This window comes from Esox lucius, chromosome 20, assembly GCF_011004845.1.
Source record: "Esox lucius isolate fEsoLuc1 chromosome 20, fEsoLuc1.pri, whole genome shotgun sequence".
NCBI lineage: Eukaryota > Metazoa > Chordata > Actinopteri > Esociformes > Esocidae > Esox > Esox lucius.
Window position 1 is genome coordinate 27519077 of NC_047588.1, and position 22230 is coordinate 27541306.

At 43.0% G+C, this 22230-nt stretch overlaps 1 protein-coding gene across 2 annotated transcripts; it reads right to left on the reverse strand.

The window, feature by feature from the left end:
- Window positions 1–1350: 1350 nt before the first annotated feature.
- Window positions 1351–22171, reverse strand: cacng7b (calcium channel, voltage-dependent, gamma subunit 7b). 2 transcript variants are annotated; one of them, XM_020041024.3, is made up of 6 exons: window positions 22091–22171; window positions 14724–14919; window positions 11950–12036; window positions 11723–11863; window positions 6255–6400; window positions 1351–4244 (listed from the first exon to the last, which is right to left on the reverse strand). In XM_020041024.3, exons 2-6 carry the CDS (start codon window positions 14917–14919, stop codon window positions 3789–3791), a joined length of 1026 nt encoding a protein of 341 aa, XP_019896583.2. In that variant the 5' UTR covers window positions 22091–22171; the 3' UTR covers window positions 1351–3788. The 2 variants fall into 2 exon arrangements, with proteins under 2 accessions (XP_019896583.2, XP_034144525.1); XM_034288634.1 differs by lacking the exon at window positions 1351–4244 and adding an exon at window positions 4258–5084.
- Between the last annotated feature and the right edge of the window lie 59 nt (window positions 22172–22230).

The following is a 22230-nucleotide window of genomic DNA, read 5'->3' on the forward strand; positions in this document are numbered from 1 at the left end:
GGGTTAGGTAGTGGTTAGGGTTAGGTATCAAAGTAAGGGTTTTGTATAAGGACCAGGGTTTAGTTTAAGTAGTGGTTAGGGTTAGGTATCAGGGTTATGTATCAGAACCAGGGTTTAGTTTAAGTAGCGGTTAGGGTTAGGTATCAGGACCAGGATTTAGTTTAGGTAGCGGTTAGGGTTAGGTATCAGAGTTAGGGTTATGTATCAGGACCAGGGTTTAGTTTAGGTATCAGAGTTAGTGTATCAGACAAACATAGGTTGAAAAAGTCTCTGGTTACAGTCATACTATCTGCTCAGAGCCTCAGTGTTGATGCCATGCATTATAATAAAGGACTATATTTTTTTGACACTGATCCCCACTTTCAGAGTCGACTGCTCTGAACCATACACACATTCAAAATGGGCTTTATCAAACCGCTACAGAGACAAACAGTGCATGCCAGTATGAGTGTCATCAACCCCCAATAACACTGATATACTCACAATCAGTATTGTATCAGTTTAATGGAGATAATACAGTCTTAATACAGAGAATTCCATAATTGAAAGTATTGACAATCTCCTCCCATTAACAGTGCAACAAGGAGCAAAATGTTTAGTGTTCACATAGATAATCCAGTGCAAGAAAGATTAAGAGGGAAGTTTAGGCACACACATACACTTCCTGTTAAATTGCAGCAGGAAGAAAGACAGACAGGGCAGAGAGAGAAAGACAGATTGTGCAGAAGAAGAAAGACAGACAGGGCAGAGAGAGAAAGACAGATGGTGTAGAGAGAGAAAGACAGACAGTGCAGATGGAGAAAGACAGATGGGGCAGAAGAAGAAAGACAGACAGTGCAGACAGAAAAAGATAGATAGATGGGGCAGAAGAAGAAAGACAGACAGGGCAGAGAGAGAAAGACAGATGGTGCAGAGAGAGAAAGACAGACAATGCAGAGGGAGAAAGACAGACAGATGGGGCAGAAGGAGAAAGACAGACAGGGCAGAAGAAGAAAGACAGACAGGGCAGAGAGAGAAAGACAGACAGGGCAGAGAGAGAAAGACAGATGGTGCAGAGAGAGAAAGACAGACAATGCAGAGGGAGAAAGACAGATGGGGCAGAAGAAGAAAGACAGACAGGGCAGAGAGAGAAAGACAGATGGTGCAGAGGGAGAAAGACAGACGGTTCAGATGGAGAAAGACAGACAGGGCAGAGAGAGAAGGGGGTACTAGTTTGTTCAGCCAAAAAGTGTGTTCTATGCAGTTGCCTCCACAATTCCTTAAGCAAAAACTATTTTTCCCCACTTTCTCTGCCTAAATATATATATATATATATATATATATATATATATATATATATTTTTCACTTTAATGGATAATTTATTGCAGCAATTTTGTTTATACTCCATCCAATTCTTTCTGACTCGTGTAGCAGTACCATATATATATTTAAAATCTACCCAATTTAGTCATTGCTATTCTGTCAAGGAGTGAAATGTTAACTTAACAAACTGGTACTGCTACACTGGTCAGGATGAATTGGATGGAGTATAAACAAAATGGCTGTAATAAATTCTCCATTCAAATGTAATAATCACTATGGAGTGAAGGACAGCAAGGCAGAAGGAAAGGAAGGCTACAGAAGAAAAGAGAGGAAACAGAATGCAGAGGGTCCCGTGAAAAGAGAGATAAACTAGTGTAATCAATATTAAACCTTATTTTTTATCATTGTTGTTCATTTATTTTGTTTTACATCTTTCAGAAAAATGTATGAAAACTGCTTAAAGTTATATTATAACTACTATTTAATTATCAAATATAGTGTTATGAAAATCAGGAAATAGGGAAAAGGTTCATGGATAATGTTTCCATTAATATTAGGCATCACTGTTGACCTTCATCCCACCCCATAGAAAAAGAAAACAGGGATAGTTTCACCTTGACCAAACACTGACCAACATTACACTGAATGGTGTCAAAATTATCTCTACTTTCTCTGTCTCTCTCTCTCACCCCGAATCTTCTCTTCCATCACAAAGTCAGTGATAGTGTCAGCCATCCTAATCTTACATGGTATCAATATTATTTTGTGCTTCAGTTCTTACTATGGCAAATTCTGTTGGCATCCATTGAACATCATTGGAGTAATCACTGATTTCACATGACTGTGCATGAATTGTGCTAAATCAGTGGCTATAAGGAAAGGCAGAAAGCGTTGTGTAAGTACTGTAAAAGGCTCTCAATGTAAGACAATGACCAGCAGAGGGCAGTAGATACACATCACCTGTCAGTGTGAACATCTTAATAGTCTAAGTATAGCTCTTCTCCTAATACTCCTCTCCTGTAATAGTTTTATATATTTGCCATAATATGTACATCATCAAGATATTATCTTTAAAATGTTGTTCTACTAACGCCCTTAGTAGCATATTCAGACTAGCGCTAAATATAAAATATATTTTACACATACAGTACAATTCTCCCCAGAAGATTTAAAAGATTCATGACCTTTATTTTGATGCGTATTCAAAAAGTCTAACCCACATTCTTATAATCTTACAGATATTTGAATACTGTTCTATTATTTTTGCTCAAATTATTATTATTATTATAATTAATAATAATAATTGACAATAAATGTACTACTGGTATGAAAGTGCTATGACACCCAGAGAATACAACAATAAACAGTATACTTCCAGTCTTAATGGAAATAATGGCAATAGTTAGTTCCAAGTCCATGTATGAGTGTCAGTATAAATCTAGGGGCTTATTAAGTAGAGGTGTGTGATAGAGTAAGACAGTGTTTAGTGATGTACACTCAGGTGTTGGATCTAAAGTGAATACAAATCCATCCGTTTCTGCAGCACTGCAGTGGGTGCAGACTTGCTGCAGCCTCGCTTTTGCTCTCTCCGTTTCTCCCTCTTTACCTCTCAGCCCATTTTTGTCACAGCCTGTCAAAAAAAATCATAGTTTTCTCTAACTTTCTCTGCTTCCCCCTCATCACATCTCTGTCCTAGACCCTCTGCATTCCCTCCCATCTCTCTATCCTACATCCTCTGCAACCCCTCCATAATCTTTCCCCATCCCTATCCTTTACAGCCCCTTATCTCTTCATCCTAGATCCATTCTACCCCCTCATCTCTCTATCCTACATCATCTGCAACCCCTCCATAATCTTTCCCCATCCCTATCCTATACAGCCCCTTATCTCTTCATCCTAGATCCATTCTACCCCCTCATCTCTCTATCCTACATCATCTGCAACCCCTCCATAATCTTTCCCCATCCCTATCCTTTACAGCCCCTTATCTCTTCATCCTAGATCCATTCTACCCCCTCATCTCTCTATCCTACATCCTCTGCAACCCCTCCATAATCTTTCCCCATCCCTATCCTATACAGCCCCTTATCTCTTCATCCTAGATCCATTCTACCCCCTCATCTCTCTATCCTACATCCTCTGCAACCCCTCCATAATCTTTCCCCATCCTTATCCTATACAGCCCCTTATCTCTTCATCCTAGATCCATTCTACCCCCTCATCTCTCAATCCTACATCCTTTACACCCCACACTCAACTCTCTATCTCAGATCCACTACTCCCCATCCACCATCTCTATGCTAGATCCTCCCCATTAATCCTCTTTAATATCGCTCTGTCCACTCTCTGGGTCATCACCTTCATACAAAATCTACTCTCTTTTTCTTAATATATTAATCATAAATAATATTGTGTGTGTGTCTGTGTGTGTAGGTGTGTGTGTGTGTGTGGGGGGGGGGGTGCAGCCCTTTCCATTGGGCTTTTTCTAACAGGGGGAGGCCCCCATGTGCATGTGTGTGTGGTAGTGAGGAGGGGGCACGGCAACGGGGGGCATGGCCTGGGAGTTTCCATGAGAGTGTTGGTGCTGGAGTGTGTGGGTGTTGTATGCCCCAGATGGTGGGGGCAGCTGGTAGCTAGCTCCGGATGAGGACCCAGATCCAGGGCCCATGCCTGGCACCATGCCTCCACCTTGGTTGCTCTGCTGGGGGTTGTTTTTGGGGGGCTGCGGGGGGGTTTGGTTGAGCTGGATGGAGATGTCGCTGGAGGCCCGGGAGTCGCTTCGGCCCCTCTTGGGAGGAGGCCAGGTCTCAGGTTGAAGAAATCGGCCACTGTAGTCACTGCTGTCAGACAAACGAGGGCGGTAGAGGGCGGGGTGGGGGCGATACATCTCCTCCTCAGCATAACGCTTCATAAACAGATAGACTGACATCACCCCAGCCCCCTGAGGAGACACAGAGAGAATGTCATAAACAGATAGACTGACATCACCCCAGCCCCCTGAGGAGACACAGAGAGAATGTCATAAACAGATAGACTGACATCACCCCAGCCCCCTGAGGAGACACAGAGAGAATGTCATAAACAGATAGACTGACATCACCCCAACCCCCTGAGGAGACACAGAGAGAATGTCATAAACAGATAGACTGACATCACCCCAGCCCCCTGAGGAGACACAGAGAGAATGTCATAAACAGATAGACTGACATCACCCCAGCCCCCTGAGGAGACACAGAGAGAATGTCATAAACAGATAGACTGACATCACCCCAGCCCCCTGAGGAGACACAGAGAGAATGTCATAAACAGATAGACTGACATCACCCCAGCCCCCTGAGGAGACACAGAGAGAATGTCATAAACAGATAGACTGACATCACCCCAGCCCCCTGAGGAGACACAGAGAGAATGTCATAAACAGATAGACTGACATCACCCCAGCCCCCTGAGGAGACACAGAGAGAATGTCATAAACAGATAGACTGACATCACCCCAGCCCCCTGAGGAGACACAGAGAGAATGTCATAAACAGATAGACTGACATCACCCCAACCCCCTGAGGAGACACAGAGAGAATGTCATAAACAGATAGACTGACATCACCCCAACCCCCTGAGGAGACACAGAGAGAATTTCATAAACAGATAGACTGACATCACCCCAACCCCCTGAGGAGACACAGAGAGAATTTCATAAACAGATAGACTGACATCACCCCAACCCCCTGAGGAGACACAGAGAGAATGTCATAAACAGATAGACTGACATCACCCCAGCCCCCTGAGGAGACACAGAGAGAATTTCATGCAGGGACCGAAGGGTTCAAGGGACAAAAGTTAAAGTGGAGCGGGAAGGTGGTTGGACAGACAACCATGGAGCAGGGAGAGACCAAAATGGAAGCTGATAGAGGCTGAGAGAGACACCAGAATGGAGGATGATAGAGTCAGGGAGAGAGACAGAATGGGAGATGATAGAGGCAGGGAGAGAGACAGAATGGAGGACGATAGAGGCAGGGAGAGAGACAGAATGGAGGACGATAGAGGCAGGGAGAGAGACAGAATGGAGAACGATAGAGGCAGGGAGAGAGACAGAATGGAGGACGATAGAGGCAGGGAGAGAGACAGAATGGAGGACGATAGAGGCAGGGAGAGAGACAGGATGGAGGACGATAGAGGCAGGGAGAGACGCACTGAACTGTGCGTTGCAGTACATTACTGTAGTAATGCTGACAATGTGAGAGGCAGAGTGGGGGAAGGGGAGGGAGACGGAACTTCAGCAAAGAACCTCAAAACACACTGAAACACAAACACAAGTACACACACACACACACACACAGAACAGGCTGCTGCACAGCTGCAGTATATGAGGATTCCCAGTGACATCTCCTCTACCCATAGAATACTAATCCTACTAGCTCTTAGCATGTGAATGTCCCCTATCTTCCTTACAGCCTAGTACAACAGCCAACTCGTCATATTGGCTCAGAACTGTGAAGAGGTTGTATTCAATGAACCAGAAAATGCAGGTATACAGATCTATCCCAGAAAGACTGCACTGGACTAATGAACTGTACTTAAACAGTTGTCCATCCTGTGCACACAAGTGAGTGGAATTAATATTCATACCCATAATCAAGCACTAATAAACAAACACACACTTGCATACACACACAATCACACGTATGTTTTGATTTAGAATACACTTTCCTTGAATGCACAGACAACAGTGGCAATTTTGCTGGTGCGTCATCATGTCGTTTTAAAACACGTTGCCTAGAAATGACCACGTAACATTGCTAACGGCGACCCAGACAGCGGGATACTGTGGCTTTATGACGGCTGGCCGCCCAACGCCACACAGCCCTGGAACAAGTGGTGTCTCTTCAAATCCCAGACCACCTGCCATCTCACGCACGCAAGCGCACACACAAACACACACACACACGCTGACCTCTTTGAGTAGGAACGAGGAGGCCGCAAAGGCGAAGGACCAGCCGTAGTGGTAGTGGAAGAACTGTTCAGGCTCCCTCGGTCTGTTCATCACCTCATCATTAATACTGGAGATGTAGAGGACCAGGCCCACCACCAGACTGAGGCCTGGAGAAGGCATTGATGTCCAGGACAGGGGGCGGAGGGGACGGGGGTAGAGGAGGACGGAAACAGAAGGCATTAACGCTGACACCCCGAGAGAACGAGCAGCAGGCCGTTCACACTGGCACCACCAGCCACAAAGCCTACGAGGAGAATGGAAGTGAAAATGGCCAAAAGACAGAGTGAGAGGGAATATGTCAAAAAGACAGAGTGAGAGGGAATATGTCAAAAAGACAGAGTGAGAGGGAATATGTCAAAAAGACAGAGAGAGAGGGAATATGTCAAAAAGACAGAGTGAGAGGGAATATGTAAAAAAGACAGAGTGAGAGGGAATATGTCAAAAAGACAGAGTGAAAGGGAATATGTCAAAAAGACAGAGAGAGAGAGTACGTCAAAAAGACAGAGTGAGAGGGAATATGTCAAAAAGAGAGAGTGAGAGGGAATATGTCAAAAAGAGAGAGTGAGAGGGAATATTTCAAAAAGACAGAGTGAAAGGGAATATGTCAAAAAGACAGAGAGAGAGAGTACGTCAAAAAGACAGAGTGAGAGGGAATATGTCAAAAAGACAGAGTGAGAGGGAATATGTCAAAAAGACAGAGAGAGAGGGAATATGTCAAAAAGACAGAGTGAGAGGGAATATGTCAAAAAGACAGAGTGAGAGGGAATATGTCAAAAAGACAGAGTGAAAGGGAATATGTCAAAAAGACAGAGTGAGAGGGAATATGTCAAAAAGACAGAGTGAGAGGGAATATGTCAAAAAGAGAGAGTGAGAGGGAATATGTCAAAAAGAGAGAGTGAGAGGGAATATTTCAAAAAGAGAGAGTGAGAGGGAATATGTCAAAAAGACAGAGTGAGAGAGTATGTCAAAAAGACAGAGAGAGAGGGAATATGTCAAAAAGACAGAGTGAGAGGGAATATGTCAAAAAGACAGAGTGAGAGGGAATATGTCAAAAAGACAGAGTGAGAGGGAATATGTCAAAAAGAGAGAGTGAGAGGGAATATGTCAAAAAGAAAGAGTGAGAGGGAATATGTCAAAAAGACAGAGTGAGAGGGAATATGTCAAAAAGTCAGAGTGAAAGGGAATATGTCAAAAAGACAGAGAGAGAGAGTACGTCAAAAAGACAGAGTGAGAGGGAATATGTCAAAAAGAGAGAGTGAGAGGGAATATGTCAAAAAGACAGAGTGAGAGGGAATATTTCAAAAAGAGAGAGTGAGAGGGAATATGTCAAAAAGACAGAGTGAGAGAGTATGTCAAAAAGACAGAGAGAGAGGGAATATGTCAAAAAGACAGAGTGAGAGGGAATATGTCAAAAAGACAGAGTGAGAGGGAATATGTCAAAAAGACAGAGTGAAAGGGAATATGTCAAAAAGACAGAGTGAGAGGGAATATGTCAAAAAGAGAGAGTGAGAGGGAATATGTCAAAAAGAGAGAGTGAGAGGGAATATGTCAAAAAGAAAGAGTGAGAGGGAATATTTCAAAAAGAGAGAGTGAGAGGGAATATGTCAAAAAGACAGAGTGAGAGGGAATATGTCAAAAAGACAGAGAAAGAGCAGGAGGACTGAGCTGTGGCATAGCGAGATGAACCTAAACACGTCACTGAATGTTGCAGAGCCACCCTGTCTTGCATGTACTGGGTCTTGACAGTGTTTGCTTGTTGCAATACGAACAGCCACGACTACATTGTATGCAGTGATGTACGAGGCCACACCCAGCTTTTGTGCAGATTGGTCAGTGTGTCAGGAGTATGAGTATGTTTTCCCAGCATTCAACATGGGAGAGTGAGCATCATGGAGGAACATTTGGATCCCTTAGTCACGAGTGTTCCTACTGAAGAGAAGGACCTAGGTACCAAATGACAAACGGGGAAGGTGTCTTATGACGTACGAAGTCTCCATTTTCAATCGCTCCTTATAGTGCCATCCTGAGGCAAATGTAACTTTGTGAATGTTGAATCCAGTTTTTTCTTAAATTGGACTAGCAGTGTTTGTGATATCGATCGTGACTTACATGTGTATGCACGGACAATCAGACAGAGACAGATCCATGGTTCTCCTCCCAATTTTATTGGGTGGGGTAAGAGAGAGGGAAATGTGTGTGTGTGTGTGTGTAAAAGAGAGAGTGCCCCCTTCAAAATACAGTTAATATTTAGACACTGACACAATTACCATTATTCTGGCTCTGTACACCACCACAATGGATTTGAAATGAAACCACGAGATGCAATTGAAGTGCAGACTTTCAGCTTTAATTCAAGGGGTTGAACATTGATATTGTATGAAACGTTTAGGTATTGCAACCATTTTCATACACAGTCAAAAGTAATTGGACAAATGTACACAATCATATTTTTATTTTTTATACTTTGTCGAGAATCCTTTGCAGGCAACGACTGCTTGTATGGAATGCATGGACATCACCAAACGCTGGATTTCCTCCTTTGTGATGCTTTGTCATACCTTACTGCAGCAATCTTCAGTTGTTGCTTGTTTGTGGGTCTTTCTGCCTTAGGTTTTGTCTCCAGCAAGTGAAATGCATGCTCAACTGGGTTGGGATCAGGTGATTGACTCGACCATTGCAGAATATTCCACTTCTTTGCCTTAAAAAACTCCTGGGTTGCTTTCACAGTATGTTTTGTGTCATTGTCCATCTGTAAACTGAAGCGTTGTCCACTCAACATCACTGAAGTTGGCTGAATCTGAGCAGACAATATATCCCTATACACTTCATAATTAATCCGGCTGCTTCTGTCTTCTGTCACAACATCAATAAACAGTAGTGACCCAGTGCCATTGGAAGCCATACATGTCCATGCCATCACCCTGCCTCCACTGTTTTACAGATGATGTAGTATGCTTTGGATCAAGCGTCGTTCCAAGCTTTCTCTATATTTTTTTCTTCCCATCATTCTGGTACAGGTTGATCTTAGTTTCATGGATTGGATTTTTTTTTGCAGCCTAAGGATGGCCTGTTTCACATACATTGAGAGCGCCGTTGACCACATGTTGTGGGTTCACAGCAACAGCTTCTAAATGCGAATGCCACACCTGGAATCAACTCCAGAACCTTTACCTGCTTAACTGATGAAGAAATAATGAAGGAATAGCCCACATGTGGTCATGAAACAGTCTTTGAGTCATTTGTCCAATAACTTTTGGTCCCTTGAAAAAGAGGGGGCTACACATTAAAGAGCTGTAATTCCTAAACCCTTCCTACAATTGGATGGGAATACTCTCATATTAAAGCTGAGAGACTGCACCTTAAGCCCATATTCATTATTTAACTGTAACTTTAATATATTTTGGTGAACAGCCAAAATAACAGAAAACTTGTGTCAGTGCTTTTTGTACTGAATGCCCTACGTCATTGGTTGCTGCGCGGCGCGGTTTGGTGCGGTGCGGTTCGGTTCTTTTTCATTAAAACTATGGATTACATTCACCCTTTTGTCTCTGCGCCTGTGTCCTACCACCACCACAACCGTGACATTAGCGTAGTGTATGTGTATTATTGTCGTGTATTCATCTTAGTGTAGTTCATGTGTCTTATTCACTATTTAACTGTAACTTTAGGTAATGTATTTAGGTAAACAGCAAAGATAACGAAACTTGTGTCCGTGTCCAAATATTTCCAGACCTAACTGTAACATAGAACAGGTTAGTAAGTTTCACCCTATAGATGTGATGCTGTCGATGGTGTATATTCTACCAGTAGAAATACTGTGACTCTGAGCAGCTTTCTGCAGCGGAACACCTTGCTTATTGAAAACCTCCACACACAACATAAAGGTACTACTCTTGTGTGTGTCTAACATTAAAATGCATGCCATGCCTCATCTGTGGTTGAAGTCTACATGAAATAAAAAGTAGGTATGTGTAGAATCTGAGCCCCACATAGTACTTAACATGCATGTCTCAGCATCTGTTTGGGACATAGAAAGCGTAATGGTGAATGTACATATACAGTAAGTGGATGGAAAATGTGGAAACCATGTCCTGTCAGAAATATTGCAGAGGTAAATCAGAAATCGCCTAAATTAGAAACATAAAGACTAAGAAGAACAGCAAACACAGAAACACACTCAATCAGTCACTACCATGAAGAGGCAGAGAGAGAGAAAAAGAGACTGCATCAGCAATTCTAGGGTGACATGGAGAGTGATTCTAGGGTGACATGGAGAGTGATTCTAGAGTGACATGGAGAGTGATTCTAGGGTGACATGGAGAGTGATTCTAGAGTGACATGGAGAGTGATTCTAGGGTGACATGGAGAGTGATTCTAGAGTGACATGGAGAGTGATTCTAGGGTGACATGGAGAGTGATTCTAGAGTGACATGGAGAGTGATGTAGTAGGTGTCTAAAAAGTACCACTTTAAATCTTCCCAGAATGCATTTACCCCACCAAACTTCATTTTTCTTGTTATCAAACTCATGGTTTTGAAATGAGTTGTACATAAAATATTCAAAATTATGTAGAATGTTTTATCCCCATTAATGAGTGCAAAGAGAATTAGATCAAATTATTGTATTAACTTACTGACATTGAATTGCAGCGTTTGGTCCCAAAGTCAAACCTGGTCACCTTACATTCATATTGAATAAGCCACAGCAAAGTTAGAATACTATTGTAATGACTCCTACTAAATTAAATTTCCATTGTTTACATTGGTAAAATGTAAGGGCAAAATTATAGATTACTGCATAAACACTTCTTATAACCCGAAGTAAGCTTTCAGAACCTGTCTACTAGCAGCTTGGCCCTCTCTTTAACTTAACTTCTCCCAACTGCTGATCTGGACCCAAGAAATGGCGAATCATGAAATATCTTTGGTTGCAAATATGTGAGATCTTAGTTCTCTTTTCCATAAAGAAAATAGGTAGTGCCCTCATCACTGCTGCCTGCTGGTCAGTTGTGAGAACTACAATAAAGGATCAAACCCTCAATCCCAGCTTCTGCATAGCCCAGCCTAGATATTTCTCTGATGTAAATAAAAAAACTACATTAATATGTAACAACAAAAAACAACGTATGTTATCGCTTTTAAGAATACCAGTCTCCAACAGAAAATCTTCATTAGTGTTCTCAACTTGATCATGTTCTTAGCCTTATAAGTTGGCAGAGGACAAATCAGCACCAGTCAGTAAAAATAAAACCATGACGGAGTGGCTAGGGGAAAACAGACAGCAATAATCAATTACAGGTGGAAGGAGACAGAAGGGGCAAGGCATTAATCATCATCACACAGGTGGGCCTTGTTCAAACGAAACATGACTCAGAAGTGACACAGGATATGGACCCAGTAATAATCAAGGCCAGACAGAATGGTCTATACCTGAGAGGATGAAGAAGATCCCAGAGACGAAGGCCAGGATGGTGCGCTGGGGACGGATGTGTCCGATGTTACTGATGACGAAGGCGGTAAAGACGAAGAGCAAAGACACCATGGGAAACGGAGTGGCCGTCCGCACCATTTCTACAGGGTCACAGGGTGGAGGTCAAATATAATGACCTAACCATAATGCTGAGTGTGCAGTGTTAACCTGTTACCAGGTTACTCACTCAGGATATTGGCAGTGTTCTCTGTGGTGATTTCTATCTCTGGCTCAGTGAAATACTCTGAAGCCACACATCTCCCATTCTCTGCCCCTGGGAAGAAAAGAAATAACAAGTGCGTAAAATGGGGAATTGTACGAGGAAGACACATAGTACCCACAGGTAACTAAACTCGAAAAGGCAGCAGGAAAATAAATGACTAGCAATACTGAGCCGTACTGTCATTTGTGTGTGAGACAGACTGTCCATTGACAGTGTGTTATTGACTGTGTGCATAGTGAGTGTGTGTGAAAGAGCGGCAGTGTTTGATTTGTTTGGGGGTGTGTGATTGTGCATGATGGGGGATGATGTTTTTTTCCAGTCTGTCCTGGTTGTGGTTCTTCTCTGTCTGTTAGACAATGACAGCGTGAACAAACCCTGGCTCAGGTGGCTGAGCTTTTATTCTTCTCCCACTGACTCTGTGGATAGCTATTTCTCTGTGGTAGCAGTACATACTACTGCAGAGTTGTGGGGTTGTCCCTTCTAGCTACATAAGATAAATGCAAACTGTCGCTCTGAACAACAAAATGTTAAAATAATCTTTGTGGTGTTTCTGGTGAACAATGTGGACTACATGTTCTGGAGGGCAGCTTGTGCCTCATGGTGAGTTGGGCTGACCACACCATCCTCTGAAGAGCCACACGGGAAGTGGCCATTCCAGTTATCATAACAGCCACTCGTGCAACCTGAGAGAATGATGTCTGTTGTCCACCTGTAGAACCTTGTGGGCCTCCTCTGGGACAGAATGAATTCCTTCAGCTGGCTCCTTCAACACAGGTTCTCTGCTGTGGGCACATTTCAAGCATTGAGGCCCTCGATGCTCCTGTAGATGAGTAAGGGGGCGTCCTCTCCCTCCCGTCTCCTGAAGTCAGTGATCAGCTGCTTCCTTTTTTTCCTTGTCAATGAACACCTTGTTTAACTACAGTAGCATCACTTTTCCGGGGTAGAGTTTAGAGTGATCCTGGATGGTACTAAATGTTTTATTTATTTTATATTGTATATTTATTTAACCAGTTGATTTGTATATGCTTTGAGGACACCACTACAGATGTTGCCCGGGCCAGAACCTTTTCCACAGAGTACATTACCTCACTGTCCAAATGAGCAGTCGGGGTCCAAGTCCAAGAATCTGTGTTGTTTTTTCCTCAAAAGTGGGAAAGTGATCCAATTACTTGCATTTTGAATCTTTGATTGCATTGTAAAGGGTGTTGCTTCTTTGTAATCAGGCATGTTTCTTTGTAATCATCAGCAGCCTTTGGTTTTTATAGATGATATTTCACATCTTAAGTCATTTTCTGTTTTCATTATTATTATTATCTTTTCTTGATGTCCAATTCGCGTCATCGCAGCAACTCCTCAGCAGGTCCAGGAGACTCTAAGATCCAGATGTGTCCCAACAGCCACAATTGATCCAGCCCAAGGAGTAACTTGGGCGCCATGAAACATGGCCACCCTTGTTGACCTGGTGCCCATGTCATTGTCATGCTGAAGTCATTCAGACCACCGTCAGCACAAGCAGCCTGAAAGGCCTCCCTAAACATATCCCAGTCCACCTGATACAATCCTGTAGTATGGATTCCCCCCAAAAAAGACCAGCTCTGTGTAGTCCTTATCAGGTTTTTGTCCCGTCCATGCGATAGACTGAGAACCCCAAGATGACTGGGTATTGGTCAGAGGGGATAGCCAAGATCCCTTACAGTAAGGAAGATTATGTCTAAAATTCTTCTGAAAGATCCTCACCTGAGTGTGTGAATTTTATTTTCTAGAGGAACCCTCTCCTGGGGACCCCCCCCCCAGCCATTCCATCTATTAGATGTATCCCAGAGCTAGCACACCTGAATCAACTGATTAACTAATTAACAAGCCCTAACCTGTTGAATCAGGTGAGTTATTTCAGGGCAAAAACTAAACAGTGAGATGGCTGGGGGGTCCCCTGGAGAGAGTTGAAGACCTATGTTCTAGAGATTGAAAATCGACAAGAAGAATGCTTGGTACCAATGGTCAGTTTGGCCTCTGAGTGAGTCTGAGTAAGTTACATGGACTTGGCCTCTCCATTCCATCACCATGCTTCTATGCTTGTGCAGAGTTCTGGCTATACATGGTCCCACTTCGAGTGATAGTCCAAGCAGAGGCTCCAGGGAAGTCGGATTTGCAGAAACTGTGATGATTTATTGCTCTGATCTCAAAAGGTTATTGACTAGGAAAGTATACAAATAGAAGCATTCTAAGCAAATAATGTAAGACAAAGTATGATAGCAACCCAAAACTGAGAGAGAAAAGAAACAAAATATACCAGATTTCTGATGTTGTACACTGTCTTCTGTTACCTGTTCAGGATCTCAAGTGCTACTCCCAGAACCTCTGGGTAAAAAGTATGAAAATAGAATTCCATCATGATTGCTCATAATCCTAAATGAGGAAAACTACCATGAATAAGAGAGAAAGTTAATTAGGGAAAATGGTAATACCCTCAAGACATGCTATCCTCTCATATGTCAAGGGACTAGCATGCCAAGGGACTAGCATGTCAAGGGACTAGCATGTCAAGGGACTAGCATGCCAAGGGACTAGCATGTCAAGGAACTGGCATGTCAAGGGACTAACATGTCAAGGGACTAGCATGTCAAGGGACTAGCATGTCAAGGGACTAGCATGTCTATGATCACTGTCTCTCAGTAACTTTCCAACTCATCATTACTCATGATTAACTAATGCTATTGGAGGTCGGGGGTCATATATACCAGCCACGAAGCAGACCCTCCAGAGGCCGGAGTGCAGGGCCATTTTGACCTCCAGGCTCTGGTTCTGCTGCAGCACAATGCCTTCCTCCATCAGCAGCCAGTAGTCTGTGGACACGGCCACACCGACCAGCAGCAGGCCACACGCCCCAAACACTGTGGACAGGATGGTTAGCGCTCTGCTGCTGCAAGAACTCATCTGGAGAGGGACAGAAGGAGGGAGGGAGGGAGCGAGCTGGGTCAGGCTACTACGGTACATGGGTGAGAGCAACACGGAGACCTCATTTTAGCACACCCATGTGCAGGACAAGAAAATTGCTTTTTGATCTCAGACTACTTTCCTTGGAGGGTGGTACAGGTGTGTTGTATGTGGTTTTAAACATGTCAGCATCATGGTCAGGTGTATGACCTCCTTAAGTCTTTTCATTTGAAGTCCTGAACCATGCATGGTGTGATAAAGCAAGTTCCCAGCTTAAAAAGCAATGCTCTACTCTACACTCTTTACATCAGACTAATGAAGATTATCTACAGACAGACAAAAAGTGCTTGTTTCTCAGTATACAATGCCCTGCGATATGAACCTGACACCATGTCACGATCTACAGCATCTGGCTGCAATATCAACAGGCTACAGTGGGTCCAGGACCACTCCCACAGGCTACACCACACTACCACATCCTGGTGGGGACCAGACAGCCAGAAATCCATGGTCCCTCCCCTAGCACTAAACCTGTGTCTGTGTAGGTGTTTGTGGGCATGTGTGAGTGTGTGTGTGTGTGTGTGTGTCTGTGTGATGATCCTAGACTTCAGGTGGTTTCTAACTTAAGTAACATCGATTGCAATGAGCAATTAGTCCAATGACAAAGCATGCTGGGGGTGAAGGCCTCTGTTATAGATGAATATGAAAGCACACGCTGGGGGTGAAGGCCTCTGTTATAGATGAATATGAAAGCACACGCTGGGGGTGAAGGCCTCTGTTATAGATGAATATGAAAGCACACGCTGGGGGTGAAGGCCTCTGTTATAGATGAATATGAAAGCACACGCTGGGGGTGAAGGCCTCTGTTATAGATGAATATGAAAGCACACGCTGGGGGTGAAGGCCTCTGTTATAGATGAATATGAAAGCACCTGCTGGGGGTGAAGGCCTCTGTTATAGATGAATATGAAAGCACACGCTGGGGGTGAAGGCCTCTGTTATAGATGAATATGAAAGCACACGCTGGGGGTGAAGGCCTCTGTTATAGATGAATATGAAAGCACACGCTGGGGGTGAAAGCCTCTGTTATAGATGAATATGAAAGCACACGCTGGGGGTGAAGGCCTCTGTTATAGATGAATATGAAAGCACACGCTGGGGGTATGTATGTATGGGATGAAAGCAAGCAGGTGGACTGGGAGAGGGGAATTAAGAAAATGGAAGACAGAGACTGATTCACGGGAGGATAGAAAATGTAATTGTAAGGAAATGTTTGCAAAAATATACATCCTTATGTACATTTTTACTACAGATTGAATTTGTGGTTGTATTTTATTAGGTAATAATTTAATTAGAAGTTCATTTCGTGCAATTCTACACAGAAAGTAACATGACGGGGACAAATAGTACTTTTCTAACCCATTTAAAGCAACTGAAGTCATGGTGATATGGGGCAGAGAACCTGTTTAGAGTTAAGTTCCTCCAATTCTACCCAAGTTGCTGTGTGTTGAAATCAGGGGTGTCGCGATATACCAGTACTGACGATAACCGTGATATCTAAAAAATTAAATACTGATATCATGTTAATAATACACGTATGATAATATCGTATTCCCTAGGCGAAACTGAAGTGGTATTTTTCCAGAAAACACTCTTGGTTTTTGCGATAGCTTATTGATGTCAGCTGTAGACAAACGATGCATGTGCACAAACTGGACCTGTGCACTGGCTTTGAAATCAACACATTAGCCTTACTAGAACCCCCGGGAGAGATCCGCAAAGACGTGCCGTTTTTGTAGCCTTCACATGGAATAGAATGTTATATTTTTTTCAAAAACACCTCTCGTTTTTTCCATAGCTTATTCATGGACAAACGATGCATGTGCTTAAACTACAAGTCTATTCACTAGGTGAATTTTTTTTGTATTTTTCCAAAAACACCTTGGTGTCTTGTGGATCTTTTGTTTATCAGTTCATCTGGTTGCCTTTTCACTATCCATTAAGGGTAAATGTTATTTTTGTACACTTTTTTATTTGTACAGTTATGGTAACAGACTCTCTCCACCTCCATACACTCATATTTTGAGTGTAATTCATTTGACAAAAAAAGGGAAAAAACTTTAAAATGTAATATTAATTTGACTGATAGCATTTGTTTCTTCAAATTTTCTATAGATACCGCGATAATATCGTTACAGTGAATTATTTTGGCCACGATAATCGTGTAGTGAAAATCTGATATCGTGACAGCCCTATTTGAAAAACCTTTTTGCAATTTCCTGCAACTCTTCCTTGAGTGAGAATGATTGATAAAATCATGAATGTAGCCATGAATACTCCTAGTTTAAATAGACTAAACCACCATTACAATAATTTAGTATCCAACATTGGCTAACTGAGTTACTGTCAGTGACAAACTTGCAGGGAAAACTGTTCATTCACAAAAAGTGTTTTAAAATTGCACCCAGTGTGTCTTTCTAAGAATTCTGCGATCAGATCCCTGTCTGATTTCTGATCCCAGGCTGATTTCTGAGACCCTGACTTATGACTGGGGTCAGCCCTGTCTGATTTCTGGTCCCTGGCTGATTTCTGAGACCCTGACTTATGCCTAGGGTCACCCCTGTCTGATTTCTGGTTTCATGCTGATTTCTGAGACCCTGACTTATGCCTAGGGTCACCCCTGTCTGATTTCTGGTTTCATGCTGATTTCTGAGACCCTGACTTATGCCTAGGGTCACCCCTGTCTGATTACTGGTCCCAGGCTGATTTCAGAGACCCTGACTTATGCCTAGGGTCACCCCTGTCTGATTTCTGGTTTCATGCTGATTTCTGAGACCCTGACTTATGACTGCGGTCAGCCCTGTCTGATTTCTGGTCCCAGGCTGATTTCAGAGACCCTGACTTATGCCTAGGGTCACCCCTGTCTGATTTCTGGTCCCTGGCTGATTTCTGAGACCCTGACTTATGCCTAGGGTCACCCCTGTCTGATTTCTGGTTTCATGCTGATTTCTGAGACCCTGACTTGTGCCTAGGGTCACCCCTGTCTGATTTCTGGTTTCATGCTGATTTCTGAGACCCTGACTTATGCCTAGGGTCACCCCTGTCTGATTTCTGGTTTCATGCTGATTTCTGAGACCCTGACTTATGCCTGGGGACGGCCCTGTCTGAGATCTGGTCCCAGGCTGATTTCTGAGACCTTGACATATGCTGGGTTGACCCTGTCTCACTCCTATCCTTCTCTTTCTCTCTTTCTCAGGCAATCCTAAACCTGTCATGCCTTTTGGCTTAGTCCTTTATTTTTGTTTCCTTCCTTCACTGTTGCCTGCATCACTTCTTACCCTTCCTTATTTTTTCTTCTCCCTCCTTAATATTCAGCCTGTCGCTCTGCTCTTCCCATGGTTTCCTCCTTCATCATCTTTCTTTACCCCTCTACTTCTCTCCTCTATTTGGTTTCCTTCCAGAGTGTGTGTGGTGACTCAGCGGAGCCCCCCAGAGCTGAGTGGAGATGCGCGCGGCTGGGGGACTACACTGTCTATGGATGTCATTGTGGGTCTGTGTGTGTATGTGTGTGTGTGTGTGTGTGTGTGTGTGGGAGACATAGACACCACAGGGGAGTCAGGGAGGGCCAAGGAGAGGACACATGATGGTACCAAATCTGGGGGGCAGATAAGGATAAAGAAAGGTGTCCAAGAGACATCACAATGGGCCATATAGCACAGCACTCACGGAGAAGCCTGGAAATATAAAGAGATAAGACTAGAAAAGCGACAGGAAAGGGGGACTCGATTCTTGAGGATAGGAGTTACTAAAAGAGTTGATTTATGAGGAGAGGAGTTACTGCAGGAGCAGTACATTTGTGAGGAGTCGGGGGACTAAGAAAGAAGTAGATTTATGAAAAGATGAGATACTGAAGAAGGAGTAGCAGGAGTTGAGAGGTTTAAAAAGAGAAGTAAAGTTAGGGAGTAGTCAAGACAAAAAGTTAACAAAATAATGAATGGAAACCACAATGATCTGGTCAGCCACAAGACAGTCAATACACTTTGAGAGATCTGGAAACTGATGAAAAATGATACAGTATCTGAAAGAACTGGATACTGCTGGTAGAAGATACAGTATCTGAAAGGTCTGGATACATTGTGGTAAAAGATACAGTATCTCAAAGAACTGGATACTGCTGGTAGAGGATTCATTATCTGAAAGGTCTGGATACATTGTGGTAGAAGATACAGTATCTGAAAGGCCTGGACACATTGTGGTAGAAGATAAAGTATCTGAAATGTCTGGATACATTGTGGTAGAAGATACAGTATCTGAAAGGTCTGGATACATTGTGGTAGTAGATACAGTATCTGAAAGGTAAACTTAATGGGCGATTACTCACACTGACCCAGGTGCCACTGGTTCAGTAACAGAGAACACAGCTTCATGAAAAAGAGGATGACATCCAAAAATAGAGGCAAAAGGAATGATCTAAACCTGGCCCTCTCATGTCTTCTCTCTGGCAGTCAGAGCCAGATGTCAGTGTGACAGAGTAACAGCAGTTGACTCCAGTTCACAGCCATTTTTACATCACTGCAATGTGGAGACTATGCTGTCCTGACAACTAGCCCAGCAACTGTACTGACATGCTCATGTCCCCCTTCCCTATTGCTCTTTCCAGTCAGCGGCACCTTACTTTACAGAGTATGTCTGAACATGTGCCTTTGCTATAAAATAAACCTCCATAAACTGTTCTCCCAGAAACAGTCCTTACATTGTGACATACCTATGGACTAATAATGTAGTCGAAAGAATCTGAGTAGAGAATTGGAAAGAGATTGGCCACACAATAGTTCAGGACCTTGGACAGCAATCTCACTGCCCTGTCCAGAACATTGAACAGCACTATCACTGCCTCGTCTAGTTTGTGGTCACTGTTCATGTAGCCTTTTGAAAACCATCTCTAAATGTGAATGCTGGAAAAATAGCTTACACACTGCAACCTACAAAGCTTTGCTTGGGTGGAGCTCCAGCTGTGCTCACAATATGTGTGTAGTAGGTGCAACAGTGTGTGAGGTAGGGCTGCACAATCCGCCAAATTTGTATCGATGTTTATATGCTGTTCTGTTGGGTTAAATGAAGTTAACCAATTATTCCAAGCAGGAATGATGATGCTTAGCTCTTTGCTTCTCCATAAGTCATTCAGTGTCTATGATTGCAAAATGTACTAAGGTGTTTTGATCAATCATACCAAAGATTGCATTGCAACATTTGGTTTAAGGGTGGTTTGGAAATCAACTCTTAAAATTTAATCAAAACGTTGATGTAACCCCTCCAGCATTTCTTCCATTGTCTGTAATTTACCCTAATGAAAATAAGGAGAAACTCTCTGCATAATGTGTGCTACCTGCTCTGAAAAACAGTGACCAACATAACATGTAGCGTTAATGATGTGTCAGGAGGGTCCTTGAAATGTATCATCCACCAGAAATCTTGCAAACCTCTCTGGCTAATAAGTGGCTATAGAATACAATGGTTCATTCTACACCCTTGTGCCAAGACTAAGTGTTTTTTTTGTTCTGTCTGACAGTAATGATAATAATTTAGTCTTCTAAGTAATATAAATGTGTAAGATTTAGTTGAACTGGTAGACTCGAACAACAGATAGAAAGAGAGAGAACGAGAGAGAGGAAAGTTGTTGAACAGGACAGGACAGTGGGGCTGACCTCAAAGACGCGATGCTGTCGGTGGTGTATATTCTACCATTGGAAATACTGTGACTCTGAGCAGCTTTCTGCAGTGGAACACCTTGCTTATTGGAAAACTTCTGAGCAACCAATGTGTATCTAACTTTAAAATGCATGCAATAACTCATCTGTGGAGTTTTATGACTAGAATAGGTACAGTATGTCTAGGATGTGCCTTGTGAAAAGGAGGAAGAGAATCAGATAAAAGGAGAGTATGAGAGAAAGAACAGAGAAAATGACAGAGAGGACAGAATGAGATGAGAGGGGGAGAATGACAGAGAGGAGGAGAAAATGACAGAGAAGATAGGGAGAATAACAGTGAGAATGAGAAAGGGAATGATGGAGAGAAGGGGATAGAATGAGAGATATGGTAACAGATATAGCCTAATATAAGGAAGAGGAAGAAGAAATAGTTGAATTCAGATTAGAGGGCAGGTTAAGCCCCTCCAGAGTTTAAGGCAAAGAGAAAGAGGGAGACTGAGGCTAGAACGGATGTAGGTTAATATAGGGAAAGACCTTGGCCCAAAAAGGCAAGGAGTACCCCACGTGAACGCGCATGCCCTGGGCTAGGTGTACTCACATTGCACGCGCTAAACTAATTACTTGCAGTAACTAGGATATAACTACCTAGCAACGAAAACTATGCTAAAATTACTGAAAGATAAAACACCATTAACACACAGAACTCAAAAACAGGCACACGCGCGCACACACCACTCAAACGGACAGTGAGTCATTCTGCTAATGAAATTAAGACAGCAGTGGCCACAGTTAAATGATGGAAAGACAGGGAAATCATGGAAAGATAGGGAAAGATAGACAGACAGAGAGGGGGAGAGGTTGAAAAATATACTAAACCTATTATATTCTTACAATAATGCAAATTCAGCGTCATTCACAGAAGTAGGCTTCCAACACCGAAGTGTTTAGTGTTTAGTGTTAAGTCTCCGCACTCAATTTTTTTTTATGTTTGTGTTGATTGTCAACGATAGATTATCTACCTACTGTAAGAGCAGTGCCAGTTTCAAAAACACCATAAAGTGCTGTTTGGAACCCCCCGCACAGTCACGCGGAGAGTTTGAATGTATAGACCAAACACAGACAGCCTAGGTGCGAAAGAAGAATACTGTACTGCATAACCTACCCTTTTACATTGCGACTGTGGCAAACATTAGAAGGCGTTAATGTCAGTTAGGCAACATTGCAGAGACAGGCGTTCCAGTTACAGATAAAGACATTCACCCACATTAATCATGTTTGTGCTTTGTAAATATGGTGACAACTGTCTGCGCACTGCTACCAGATGTGTCTACACGACTGCAGAATTTGTTCATTGAATTATGTATTAGTCATAGCATTTACCTCACAAATAAACATAATCCAGTAAGGCAAAATGTATCTGTTAATGTTTTTATATATTTTGAGCTATATAGAAAACCACTTACCCTGCCACTGGAGCGATATCCGAATGGTGCGCGCGCTTGAGAGTAACCAAGAACCTCGCGTCAGGGAGGCTTGGCGGATTTCGCAGTCCCCCCCCCCCCCCCCCCGCACTCTAACCCCCCCCCCAATCCACCTCTCACAC

What these genes read in the sequence shown, in the direction of transcription:
- cacng7b (XM_020041024.3), bottom strand. Translation starts at nt 14,919, where the DNA reads ATGAGTTCTTGCAGCAGCAGAGCGCTAACCATCCTGTCCACAGTGTTT. An exon ending in GAGGGTCTGCTTCGTGGCTG is followed by an intron (nt 12,037 to 14,723) that starts GTATATATGACC and finishes TTTTCTTCCCAG; the next exon opens with GGGCAGAGAATGGGAGATGT. An exon ending in GAACACTGCCAATATCCTGA is followed by an intron (nt 11,864 to 11,949) that starts GTGAGTAACCTG and finishes GTGACCCTGTAG; the next exon opens with AAATGGTGCGGACGGCCACT.